The 12,543-nt window shown below is 39.6% G+C and overlaps 1 protein-coding gene across 23 annotated transcripts in view; it reads left to right on the top strand.

Moving 5' to 3' along the window:
* The window catches only part of MICAL3 (microtubule associated monooxygenase, calponin and LIM domain containing 3), a 229,733-nt gene that overhangs the window by 195,996 nt on the left and 21,194 nt on the right, over positions 1 to 12,543 (top strand). For 20 of the 23 annotated variants that reach the window (XM_087722862.1, XM_087722863.1, XM_087722865.1 and 17 more), the window contains 4 exons: positions 962 to 1,053; positions 2,481 to 4,290; positions 6,648 to 6,742; positions 9,474 to 9,524. In XM_087722862.1, the coding sequence (XP_087578988.1) occupies positions 962 to 1,053; positions 2,481 to 4,290; positions 6,648 to 6,742; positions 9,474 to 9,524 (2,048 nt within the window). The remainder of the gene's footprint in view (positions 1 to 961; positions 1,054 to 2,480; positions 4,291 to 6,647; positions 6,743 to 9,473; positions 9,525 to 12,543) is intronic. The other 3 variants (XM_087722868.1, XM_087722875.1, XM_087722885.1) reach the window with 1 other exon arrangement.

Consider the following 12,543-nt stretch of genomic DNA (forward strand, 5'->3'; position numbering starts at 1 on the left):
TTCTTGCAATAATTAACATAAAGGTGTCATCATGAAAGATGTCATTTCAGAACTATTTCTGCCTCACAGTATTGCCTCTTGCATTTTTAGTCTGACTGTCGTAGCAAAATCAGGAGCAAGGAATCTATCTGTCTGCCTGTCTGTCTGTCTGTCTGTCTGTCTATCTATCTTCTAATTATCAAAGATCAAGAATGATGAGGACAACCTTATCTTCTATCTTGATGCTTATGAACTGTATGTAGTAATCAAATATTTGGCCTTTGACTCTTGGTAGCTGGTTCTGTTTGGGTATTCAGGCCTCATGAAAAGGAGTAAAGTAGAATATAGAACTGGGTCATTGATTTTTGCCATTGTGCTTCAGAAAAGCATCTAGTTGGCTAGTGTGGGACACAAAATACTGGGTTCAACAAACAAATATTGGATCCTTTTTGGTTAAACACATTGTTTTCAAACTAAATAGCAATTCACACTGCTGTCCCAAAGGAGCTTTTTCAAAAGACAACTCAACTGGACTTTGCTTTTCCTTGAAGATGTTTTGCTTTTTAGATGAGAAGCAAAACATTTTCCAGGAAAAACAAAGTCCAGTTGCCTTTTGAAAAAGCACCTTTGGGACAACCATGACCTGGATGACTGAGACTCTCCATAGAAATTCACACTGCTGTTATTACCAGAGCAGTGTACCATTTTTGCAAAGAGTACAGCATGTAAAGCCTTCTTACTTGGCAATAATCTCTGAAATATATAACAATTTCCTTCTGAGTAATGTGCATAATAATCATAATAATATGTATAAGAAGAGATTGTGCAAAGTAGAAAGCCAAGGAGTGTTGAAGGGAGAGATAGTCAAACTTGAATCACGTAGCAAATTAACTATCTAGAAAGGAGCATGAAAAGAGGTACTTAATTCCATGTACTTTATTTGGTTTTAAGATGGTCACGGCTTTTTTTTTTGGTTCTTCAGATACCTGTAATACGTGTCTTCCAGTCCAGTCACCATGTGAAAGGACTGGCTCTATTTCTCCGATTTGTAACCATAAGGAAGAAGAAAAAGAGGTAAGGAATTTTCTTCATCCATAAACCCAAACCATGATTTTTAATTGTACAGGTAATAGTAGTCTTATTTATATGCAATTAAGATATTATTATTAAGTTCACATGTTTAGTCTAAAACAAACTGTATTATAGTTGAAGAAGAAATGGTGATAAGTACAGTGACTTTCTTTCACACAAGATTTATTTAATTTTCCTGGCTGAATGAGAAGCTGATATTTCTCCTTGTATAGATATCATCTGCTTCCCAGGATAGGGGCGTTTCAAGACTTAAGGAGAACAATGCAATGTCTACTCCTTGGGAGCCAATGCTGGAAGGCCTACCCAGCTTGGAGCATTTTTATAATTTTACTCAGCTAAGGGAAAAGAGCATAAGGCAATAGGTAGACAGTGGCTGACATTGCTTCCAGCCGAGCGACCATAATTCCAGTTTCAAAATGGCAAAGATTTATATAGAATGTCTTTTACACCAGAAACTAGTAGCATCTGCCAAATGTAAATAATGTGCATCAGTTGTTTTCAATAGCAATATCACTTAGACTTATATACCGCTTTACAGCCCTCTCTAAACGATTTACAGAGTAGCATATTGCACCCAACAATTTGGGTCCTCATTTTACCCACCTTGGAAAGATGGAAGGCTGAGTCAACCTTGAGCCCGGCGAGATTTGAACTGCCAAATTGCAGGCAGCTGGAAGAAATAGCCCGCAGTACTGCACTCTAACCACTGTGCTACCAGGGTTCATATGCTAGTTCTATTCTTACAGATTTGCATTCTTATTTCTGTATTTTGATTGTCTGAACAGGTGTGGAATTCTCTGGAACAATACTTTTTATATTGTAACCACATATGCTATTATGTTCCATGAAAATTTGTCAAGAGTTCGTCATTAAGATAGCCAGTAATGGTAGGAATAGCTGAAAAATAGCTTGGTCAACTGCTATTTATCTTCATTTCATTTCATTTCATTTATTATATTTATATGCTGCCCTTTCCCCCCGAAGGGGACTCAGGGCGGCTAACAAATCAAATCAGGGAGGGGGGGGGGGGTACAGACAAAAAAATAAAAAATATAAAGACGATACATAACAATACATCTTCCATGTAATGTACATTAATTGGGGCAATTTTGAATAATAGTGTTGACTTCAAATGCAGCAGGAAGGAGCCTTAGCACAACCTGGATTATCTCCCCAGAACCCAGCAGTAATATCCTGTGGTTCTGCAACAAAATTGTAGGTGGTGTTCTGTAGATGTACTGATGAGGAAATATTATCAGAAAGTAGGAATAGGAAGCCATTATTCTAGAACAGGGGTTTCCAAACGTGGCAATTTTAAGACTTGGGGACTTCAACTCCCAGAATTCCTCATTTTAGAACTTAGTGAAAGATATTTTAGGCCACTAACTATGATTTTATCACTTTTGTAGGAATCTCTTTTACCGATATTATACAGAGAAAAGTCTTCGGATATCCATTTTTTCTCTGAGCCTTTCCTCCCGGAAAAAGAAGACAAGATCCTTGATGGTCAAAAAGCCCAGAGTCCACCAGCATCAATTTCACCAATACGATCACAGCCAGTTGCACTGCCTGAAGCTGTCACACCAATATCACCTGTAAAACCACCGTCAACAGTACCCTTAGAATCAATTTCTCCACCTCTTGCCCCCTTGCCTATTTGTTCACAGCCTTTACCCACCACTGAAGCCTCCATTACACCTCCAGCAGAGCCACCGGTGTGTTTTCAGCCAATCCCAGCTTTTACTTCTACTCCTTTAGCCAAACTTGCTCTAAAAAGTCAAGATGGGCAGATGGAGAAACTGGAAAGTCCCAACACAGCAGAAGAGATTTTGAAAAGGAATAATCTTGTGGAGGAATTCTGGATGAAGAGTGCTGAAATCCGTAGGAGTTTAGGCCTCACTCCTGTCAACAGAAGCAGGGGGTCAGACCCAAACTTTACTTACTCACCCATAGAATGTGCTCCTCTTAAATTATATAATTCTGACGCGGGGCCAGAAGAAAAGGGAATCCATCCTGTCAAACCACCAAAGGTAATCATGCCAAAGTTGGATAAGGAACAATTCTCCTTGCTGACACCAACCTCCCAATCAGAGAAAGAGCTGAAAAACTCAAAGGATGTGAAAAGAGATCTCTCCAGCAGTTCTGGACTGGGACTTCAGGGTAGTTCATCCAACATGAGGACATTGGCCAGCCAAAGTTTCAACACATCGGATTCCACCATGCTCACTCCTCCGTCTAGCCCTCCTCCGCCACCACCTCAAAACGAAGAACCAGCAACGTTGCGAAGAAAAAGGCACCAGGCGATTTGGCAGAAGGAATCAGAGCCCATACAGACACCTCAGGTGGCACCGGCCAATGAAAGGATCCGACCCACCAGAAGTTCCTCTCAACCACCCAGAGAGGAGGTGAGGAAGTCATTTGTTGAGAGTGTGGATGAAATACCGTTTGCTGATGACGTAGAGGACACTTACGATGACAGAACAGAGGATACCAGCCTGAATGAAAAATACTACACTCCACCTAGCAAGCCAAGGCCCGAGAAGCCTCTTCAACTGCATGGGGTTAAGGAAAATGATAGGTCATCGTCCAGTGAAGGAGGAAAGAGAGGCCTTCCTCAGGTCTCTGCTGAAGCTAAGGAGTTAGCTGAGGAAAGGATGAGGGCCAGGGAGAAGTCTATCAAAAGCCAGGCCTTACGGGACGCGATGGCTAAGCAGCTCAGCAGGATGAAAGATCTGGAGATGACCAGCAGTGCTCTGGCTGCAAAATCGCACAAAGCATCTACAGCACCCTCAAAGACCAAAGAATTCGCTTTAGACCCTTCAAAGCATCCCACTGGCAAAACCAGCCAAGGCCCTACTCTGAAGCACCACGCTAGCAGCGAGAGGTTCTTCCCTCCGTTAACGGACATTAGTGGTCACGATGGGTCTATCACATCGTCCGAAGGCTCCGGCGGGAAGAATAAAAAAAGGACTTCTCTCTTCTCTCCCCGGAAGAACAAAAAGGAGAAGAAGTCAAAGAATGAAAATAAGCAATCTGACAAATCCAGCAGCGCAGCTGAGGAATCCACAAAGCCCAAATCCCTTTGGAAGTCTGTTTTCTCCGGTTACAAGAAAGACAAGAAGAAAAAGGCAGATGACAAATCTTGCCCCAGCACACCTTCCAGTGGGGCCACAGTGGATTCTGGGAAGCATAAGGCATCTCCATTGGTTAGAGCAGCAGGTATAATACCAATGCCTATATATTAGAATGATTTCACTTATTTTGTGCAAATACAATCTTAGCTGCAGTTATTACGTGAATTATCAAATATACATTTTCTTTACTGTAAGTTTCTGGTAAAATCCCCCACAAAAATAATTCAGGTTTCAGATCAAGATGCTGTTGCATCATCTTTTCCAACCATGTTCATATTTTTATCTTATTATTATTATTATTATTTTACACATGTCCACCACATATGATAATACGACCCCGGTGTCTGGTGGCATTTCCAACATTTTGCTGGTTTATCTTTAAAACATCTTTGCCAAACTTGCTGGTGGAAAATGCCATCTGTAAAACATCTTGTACAAATTCTCTTTATATGCAGTCGACATTGTTAACTTATAGTTTCTACGTCATAATTGCTGCCATTTTTCTGTCTTTTGCTCATGCTATCATTGTTTCCTTCACTTCTTGTAGTTTAATACGCAGTAAATAACTATGCAATTTTTAACACCCTCTCATCTGTTCCTGTTAATATCATATCCAATTCTGTCACTTCCTTATAAAAACCACATAATTTTGCACTTTTTTCATATCTAGATTGTATTTGCAGTTTCATATACCAAACCATACTTGTTTTTTTCAATTCTTGTTTAGTTTTGAGCTCACCATAGCCAGAAACTCTTCCAGGCATTGTGCACATCATCAAATTTGCTCCAGCGTGTTAATTTGCTGTAACCCTTTATGTATTTAATTGTAGCTGAAAAGGAAGAATAAGTATGAGAGGCCAGACTAAGAGCAAACAGTCCTTTTTTTAAAGGCAGGTATCTTTAGATTTCTTCCAGATATTGGAGAGTTCTGTATCTAACCGTAGCTAGATTAGACTGAAGGAGAGCGATTGACCCAGTGGTCTGATGGAAAGTTGAATATTGTCTATTTAATTCTTGTCTGGTAATTTTGTCTTCTCGTATCTATGCATTTAGGGATGCGGTAGCTTGTTGATCAGAAAGGTCGGCAGTTTGGCGGTTCAAATCCCTAGTACCACGTAACGGAGTAAGCTCCCGTTACTTGTCCCAGCTTTTGCCACCTACCAGTTCGAAAGCATGTAAAAATGCAAGTAGAAAAATAGGAACCATCTTTGGTGGAAAGGTAACAGCGTTCCGTGCGCCTTTGGCATTTAGTCATGCCAGCCACATGACTACAGAGACATCTTCGGATAGCGCTGGCTCTTTGGCTTTGAAACGGAGATGAGCACCGCCCCCCTAGAGTTGGGAACGACTAGCACATATGTGCGAGGGGAACCTTTTCCTTTTATCTATGTATTTACTTATTTATTGCATTTATCCCAGTCTGTAAGACACCCAACTCTAGTCCAGAAATGACAGCAGTCATTTTAAAAAATATAACATCAAGAAGGGTTCCACCAGCCATTCTAAACCAACACTTGAAGAATGGTTAAGTTAGGGCCTGATTGAGAGTGGGGGGGAAATGAATATGAATCCCAAGAAGTGCGGGGAGAAGGAATGATATTAACATAAAAACCCAATTTCCTGGATCCTGGATTAGGCAGCATGGTTTAATCAACAGGATCTGGAAGTGCTGACTTTTTCAGACTGTGTAGGATGAGCAGATGTTACAGAGAATAGGGAGCTCCTCAGGTTTTTTTTAGAAGTAATTGACTGCAGATCACTTATCCCCAGTTTCAACTACACTGCCTGGGGAGATACTATGAGTCAGAAAAAGTTAGGTTATTGTGTCGGGAAAAGGAGTATGATTGCTTCTAGAGCACCTTTCATTGACTGGGACCTGAGATGTTAGAAAAGGCCGAGTTGAATCACTTTTGCAGGAAGGGATGATATGGTCCTTTTTCAAACATAAGTGTTTGTCTGATCATTTAGTTCCTTATCAATTGTTGTTGTTCTTAATTGCGAAGTCGTGTCCCACCCATCACGACCCCATGGACAATGTTCCTCCAGGCCCTCTTGTCCTTTACCATCCTCTGGAGTCTATTTAAATTCACGTCAACGGCTTCAGTGACTCCATCCAGCCACCTCATTCTCTGTCGTTCCCTTCTTCTTTTGCCCTCAATCGTTCCCAGAATTAGGCTCTTCTCCAGTGTGTCCTTTCTTTTCATTAGGTGGCCAAAGTACTTGAGTTTCATCTCCAGGATCTGGCCTTCTAAAGAGCAATCAGGGTTGACTTCCTCTAGGACTGACCAGTTTGATCGCCTTGCAGTTCAAGGGACTCTCAGGAGTCTTCTCCAGCCTCAATTTTACAAAGGCCTCAATTTTACTATGTTTATGTATCAATTTTACTATGACGCAAACTGCTCCTTAAGCTTTGCCATTTGACACGTTTCTTTATTATCTCAGATCTGCAACTGCGCCAACACTTAAGCTTCTCCGAGGATTCTGATCTCTCCAATGAAGATGTCTTAGAACGTTCCTCACAGAGATCTAAACGAGAGGTAAGTTGATAACTCCTGTGATCATTTGAAGCCAAGACGAGTCACAAAAGCTTCATAAAGACCATGAAACTTTTGTGGGTCATTTTAATATTTTCCTGTGATTTTGGATCTCTGGATCCAATAAAAATGAGAAAAGTCCTCAGATTATAACTATAATTGGAACTAGGATGTCTCTTACTAAGCAAGGCAGTTGGTAAGTGAGCCACAGCCAATTTTACAATCCTTTTTGGCACAATTGTTAGGTAAATCATGGAAGTTGTTAAGTGAATCATGTGATCATTAAGTGAATCCGACTTCCCCCACTGATTTCACTTGTTGGAAGCCAGCTTGAAAAGTCAGAAATTGTGATCACATGACCCCGAGATGCTGCAACAGTCATAAATATATTCCGGTTGCTGATTGGCCAAATCCTGATCATGTGACTGTGGAGATGCGGCTGATTTAAATAGCAATTGGGTTTATTTGCAAACGGAGCTATTTGCAAATAGTTCTTTTTGCTACTCAAACCTACTTGTGAGTGAGCTTGGTAACAGACTTGCTTTTACCCAGGCAATTCTGGTGGGGTGGAGGATAGTGAAGATAAAATCACTGGTTCAAATCTCAATCTCTTTTCATGTTCATTGCCTGAATTTTTCTTCTGGATTAACTTCTCTGTAACCATTCTTTTTGAATTGCTCTTTTTATTTGATTTTTTAAAAATTTACCACTTTTATGTTTGCCGTGTAGCTTTCAGGTTCTACATTGCATGTGGGATTTTTTTTTTAAAGGATATATTTGCAATACTGGAAAGGGATAAAGATTGTCGTTTCCTATGAGTTCCAGTGTAATCAATCATCTTGAAATCTAAACCTTGCTACTTAAGGCAGGTTGGGCCTAAGTGTAACAGAGAGAACAATTTCCCCCTAAAAAAAAAAACAGTCAAAGTGAATATTGTGTTTTTCCTGCCTAGTTTGCATAACACAGAGATATTCCAGATGTCATAATCCCTAAAGAGCAATGGTGCTAGGAATTACAGCATTAAGATTTAAATTGAAAGTGGGAGCTAGAAAAAAATTTTTGGCTAGCATTCAGAGTTAAATCTTCCATAGATTAGCTAATCCACTCTAAGTGTTTCGATAAGAGTACATTTGCAGGCATTTCTTAGAGTAGTTAAAGGATCAGGCTGACAGTAACAACAGATGGTTTAACTCCTACTTTAAACATAATTGTCAAAGAGCTTTTGCTGTACCCCTCTCCTTTCATAATAGTGGCATGGGATATTTTAACTTCAACAATGCGGAATAGATGAGCTGATAATATAGTTTTGCAGGACTGTCCTTGAATCATAGGGTGTGTGATTTGGAAGGAAACTTGAAAATCACGTAATCCCTTACTCTATCACTAAATATTAAAAAGCAAGAGCCCGGAGGTTACATAAACCTTACACAGAGCCTTGGTCTAAGGCAGACTGAGTGTGTTTATATCTTAGTGCAGGGTTGGGCAACAACTATAACCTCTTTACAGCTCGTGGATTTCAACTCTCAGAATTCCTGAGTCAGCCACGGGTAAAGGGGCTGTAATTGCCCATCTTTGTTTTAGTGGAAGACCCGAACTGCAAAAATAATTGTTTTCCAAGTGATGAAGAAACAAAATAAACAGGGAAACTGATATATCCTTCACAGTGTGAAATCACTACAATGATATTCCTAGAAAGGAAACATACTAAGTTATGACCAGGTACAAAACAGTACAAAAATTAAAATCCAATTCTTAAGAATACTACATAAGAGATACAAAGAATGACAGAGACAATACTATACAAAGACAAATGTGAACCTGGTTATAAAATCAGTTCAGTCTAAATTTTTATTCTAACTGTCAAGTTTCTAGAGAACATTGTCACATCTGGGTAACAAAACAGTCAGCGTGATTTTGCAAGCAGAAAAAGTTATCCCTGCATGACTTCTAGACGAAGGCTCAGCTGCCTGCAGTGTGGTGACTAAAAGCATTAGTGATTCGCATTGGGAAAAACGCGGGATCTGATGTATAATATTGAAAGCATCTGCTAAATGAATATATCATTTCCTGCAGCTTGTATTCCTGAATCAGTTATTGTCCGTATATGTACATGCTGCTGTCATGAAACATTTAAGTCATGTAGTTGCAGATTGCTCAAAAATATGTTGCCTTTTCCTAAATTTTATCTAAATTTTATCTAAAACTCACCCAACCTTTCTCATTTCCCTGTTCGTGTTTTTGTGTTAAGTTTTAGAAAAAGTGAATGTGTTGTCAAAAGTATTGAAGGGCAGGCATTCAGAATAAGAAATCATTTTGTGTTTTGTGCAGTCCTATCAGTGTTTTGGTGTACTTACCCAAATAAAGTGTTAGATCCAAAATTCAATATCCCAAGCCCTTAAATTCTAACATTGGAGCTTAGGAAAGAGATTGTCTTTTGCACATTTACATAACATTTGCAAATGGTAAAAATGCAAATGCAACTAATAACTTTGGGATCCCAAGATTATTTTATTTTACTTTTATTTTTTTTGTAAAGCTATATGCTTCCATTGCTTATTTCCAAATTCTGAAGTATTTGTATTCTGTAGTTCCATGTAATATTTCAAGCAGCTTTTTTGTTTATTGTTGTCTTTCTGTACTGAGTGTTACAATGTTGAATTGATCTTGCTCCATTTTGTGTATTTCTTTTATTTTTGCCTTTGCTATTCCTTCCCCTTCCTCCCCATTTTTAAAGTCGATTTACATACCACACGCCTTGGCATTCGAGAGATCATATGCATCAAAGGTAGTGTCTCCATTCTCATTGACTGGCCATTGTTGCATGCATTCCTGTTATTAACCTACCAGCTTCCTAGCCTATATCTCCTCTGCTTTTTCCTGCCTTCATTTATACTAATACAACCTGAGATTGTGCATGTATGCAGCAATTAACAACATCAACACAACAGATCATCTTCAAGTCCCAAAATATCAAGTCCATTTGAAGTGTATGTAATAGCTTCACTGAAGACCCAGCTGGGAAAACTGATGATCTTAATCACAGTTTTTGGTGGCGCTCTACAAAGTGCTTAACTTGGCGGGTTGGATATTTGCCCTGTACCTAAAAGTGGGATTGATCTAAATATTACCACATTTTATTCTCACAACAACTCTTCAGAGGTAGGTTAATGATGGGTTCAGAGTCAACCAGGGAGTTGTCTTTGAATCTTCATGATCTTCATCTTGCAGCCCAGTCACTGTACCATGTTGAGTCTTGATTGATGAGTATCTACTGTGTCCTTGTGTGGGTAAGAAAGACTTTTAAGAGGCATAGATATCTTGGCCTATCTTGGTATATAAGAAGCAATTATGGTTGTAGGTTTGAGTCATGAAGGAAAAAATGAAATAAGCAGTTCATTAATTTGTTTATCTTATGCCAATTACATGAGCTATACATTTTCTCAAAATTATTAATTTAACTATGAAACTGATCATCAGACTGATGTAGCAGAAGATTGCTTAAAGCAGCTTTCATCAAACTTCAAAATGTATTGTAATTGGAGCTTCCCAAATTTTGGTCTTTTCTGTTTCTAATTGGAGAAGACTAACTTAAAGGGATACAGAAGAGATTTCTTGTTGTATGACATCTTCTCAGCTCTAATGAACTCTGGTGGTGACTTTAATGGTATTCCTTCTCTTCCTTCATCTTATCTGTTGAGGGATTCAGCTACAATGATCTAGCTCATTTTTGTTTAATGAGGTGAAAATGTGGGAAACATGAAAACAGCCTTAAGCTGTTTATGTAAATGAAGATCTGCTCTCTTAATATAAAAGGGGATACAGTAGATGGTCATAAAGCATATATTACAATTACGATGGATATCTCTATTAGATGCAGGAATTTTTAAACTCTTAACATGAATTATATGAGTCACATAACCAACTTGAAAATAAGTATGTGCATTAATCACTTAGATGACATATTTTAGACGCTGGCTTTCGTATTTTAAAAACAGATGAATCATAGCATTATAGGATAATTAACATTAATATATATATATATACAGCTAAGGTGTAAATGCAGCTACTGCTGGTGTATCTTTTAAGATTATTGTTAATGAAATTCCATTATATCTTTATTGACATGGAATTTTCCCTCAAAAATTGACCTGATAGGCAAATATTTTCTAATAAAGGAGAATATTTGCAGCTTAGGGTTGAAATGAAGGGTCCTTGGTGCTCCCTAATGTTTCCTAATTTGGGTAATGAAACATCTGCTAGAAAACAACCAGGCTCAGAGAGCACCAAGGACACCATTTTCTAGCTTACCTTCTCCCTAGTACTTTGGTTGAAGACATGTTGGAAGTTGATTTGTTTTAAATATTATGATGGAGAATTCAGCCCTTTTCCTGTGGTGTGGTTTCCAAGTGAATCACAAAATGCATAATACATCTCTTCTCATTACGTTGAGAGTGCAAGTTGGGTCATTCAAAGGATTTTTGAAATGTGAATTGAATTGTAGACTACAGGTAGTCCTCAACTTACAACAGTTCGCTTAGTGACCATTCGAAGTTACAATGGCACTGAAAAAAATGACTTATGACCATTTTTTCACATTTACGACGGTTGCAGCATCCCCATAATCACGTGATTTACATTCGTATGCTTAACAGTTGCAGTGTCCCAGGATCATGTGATCACCGTTTGCAACCTTCTGATAAGCAATGGGAAAACCAGATTCACTTAACGGCCATGTTACTAATTTAACAACTGCAGTGATTCACTTAACAAATGTAGCAAGAAAAGTCATGAAATAGGGCAGAATTCACTGAGCAAATTTCTCATTTAGCAATATAATTTTTTGGCTCAATTGTGGTTGCATTTTGAGGACTACCTGTAAAGTCTTAGCACCAGCATTAAAAAGGCTCTTGGCCACACACCATACTTTGCTCAGATATATTTAGCCCAGTTCTTCACATGTTTGCTCAACAGATCCACAAGGAATTACATAGGACCATGATGGCGAACCTATGGCACGTGTGCCAGAGGTAGCACATGGAGCTATGTTGCCTGGCACGTGCGACATCACCCGTTCCTCTTCTGGGTTTCTAGCACGCATGCCCTCACAACGATCAGCTGGCCTTCGTGCATGCGGCAGTGCGGGAAACTGGAAGAGCTTCCATTTTCCAGCGTGATGATACGCTCCAGCCAGTTGATCATCGCGTGCGCTAGTAACCGGAAGACTAGCTGGCCAGCACGCATGCGCGCAGCAGAAACGAAAGTTCATTTTCTGGCACGCGCATGCCCCCTGGGCAATTCATCTTCCTGGTTGCAGTCCTGACGAGCGTGCGTGTCCGTGCACGCTCCCTTTTCGGCACTTGGAAACACTCGCCATCATTGACATAGGATTTTATCTGTAGTAATAACACGAATGAAATCAAGAGCATCTCTCATATATGTAACAGGCCATAAGGAGCATTAAGAAGAAGACAGACATAACTTGAAGCTCTCTGTCAAAATCACTGCTTTGCATCTGGCTCAAGCCTCTTCCTTCCCCTCTTAGAACTCCACCAAAGCTCAAAGCTCACCTGCTGTGCCATTAGCACGCATCCACCTGGGAGGACAACTTGCTTGCTGAACAGAAAGCACAGCAAGTGGCCCGGTGCTCTAGAAAAGTAGAATGCTTCAATCCCAGAATCTAGGATTCAAGTTTCAGCAAGGGATTAGACCAGGGGTCCCCAAACTTGGCAACTTTAAGGCTTGTGGACTTCAACTCCCAGAATTCTCCAGCCTGGCTGGAGAATTCTGGGAGTTGAAGTCCAAAA

The sequence above is a fragment of the Thamnophis sirtalis genome, unplaced genomic scaffold, assembly GCF_051295495.1.
Source record: "Thamnophis sirtalis isolate CommonGarterSnake01/CBP01778 unplaced genomic scaffold, rThaSir2_p1.2 scaffold_9, whole genome shotgun sequence".
Taxonomy (NCBI): Eukaryota; Metazoa; Chordata; class Lepidosauria; order Squamata; family Natricidae; genus Thamnophis; species Thamnophis sirtalis.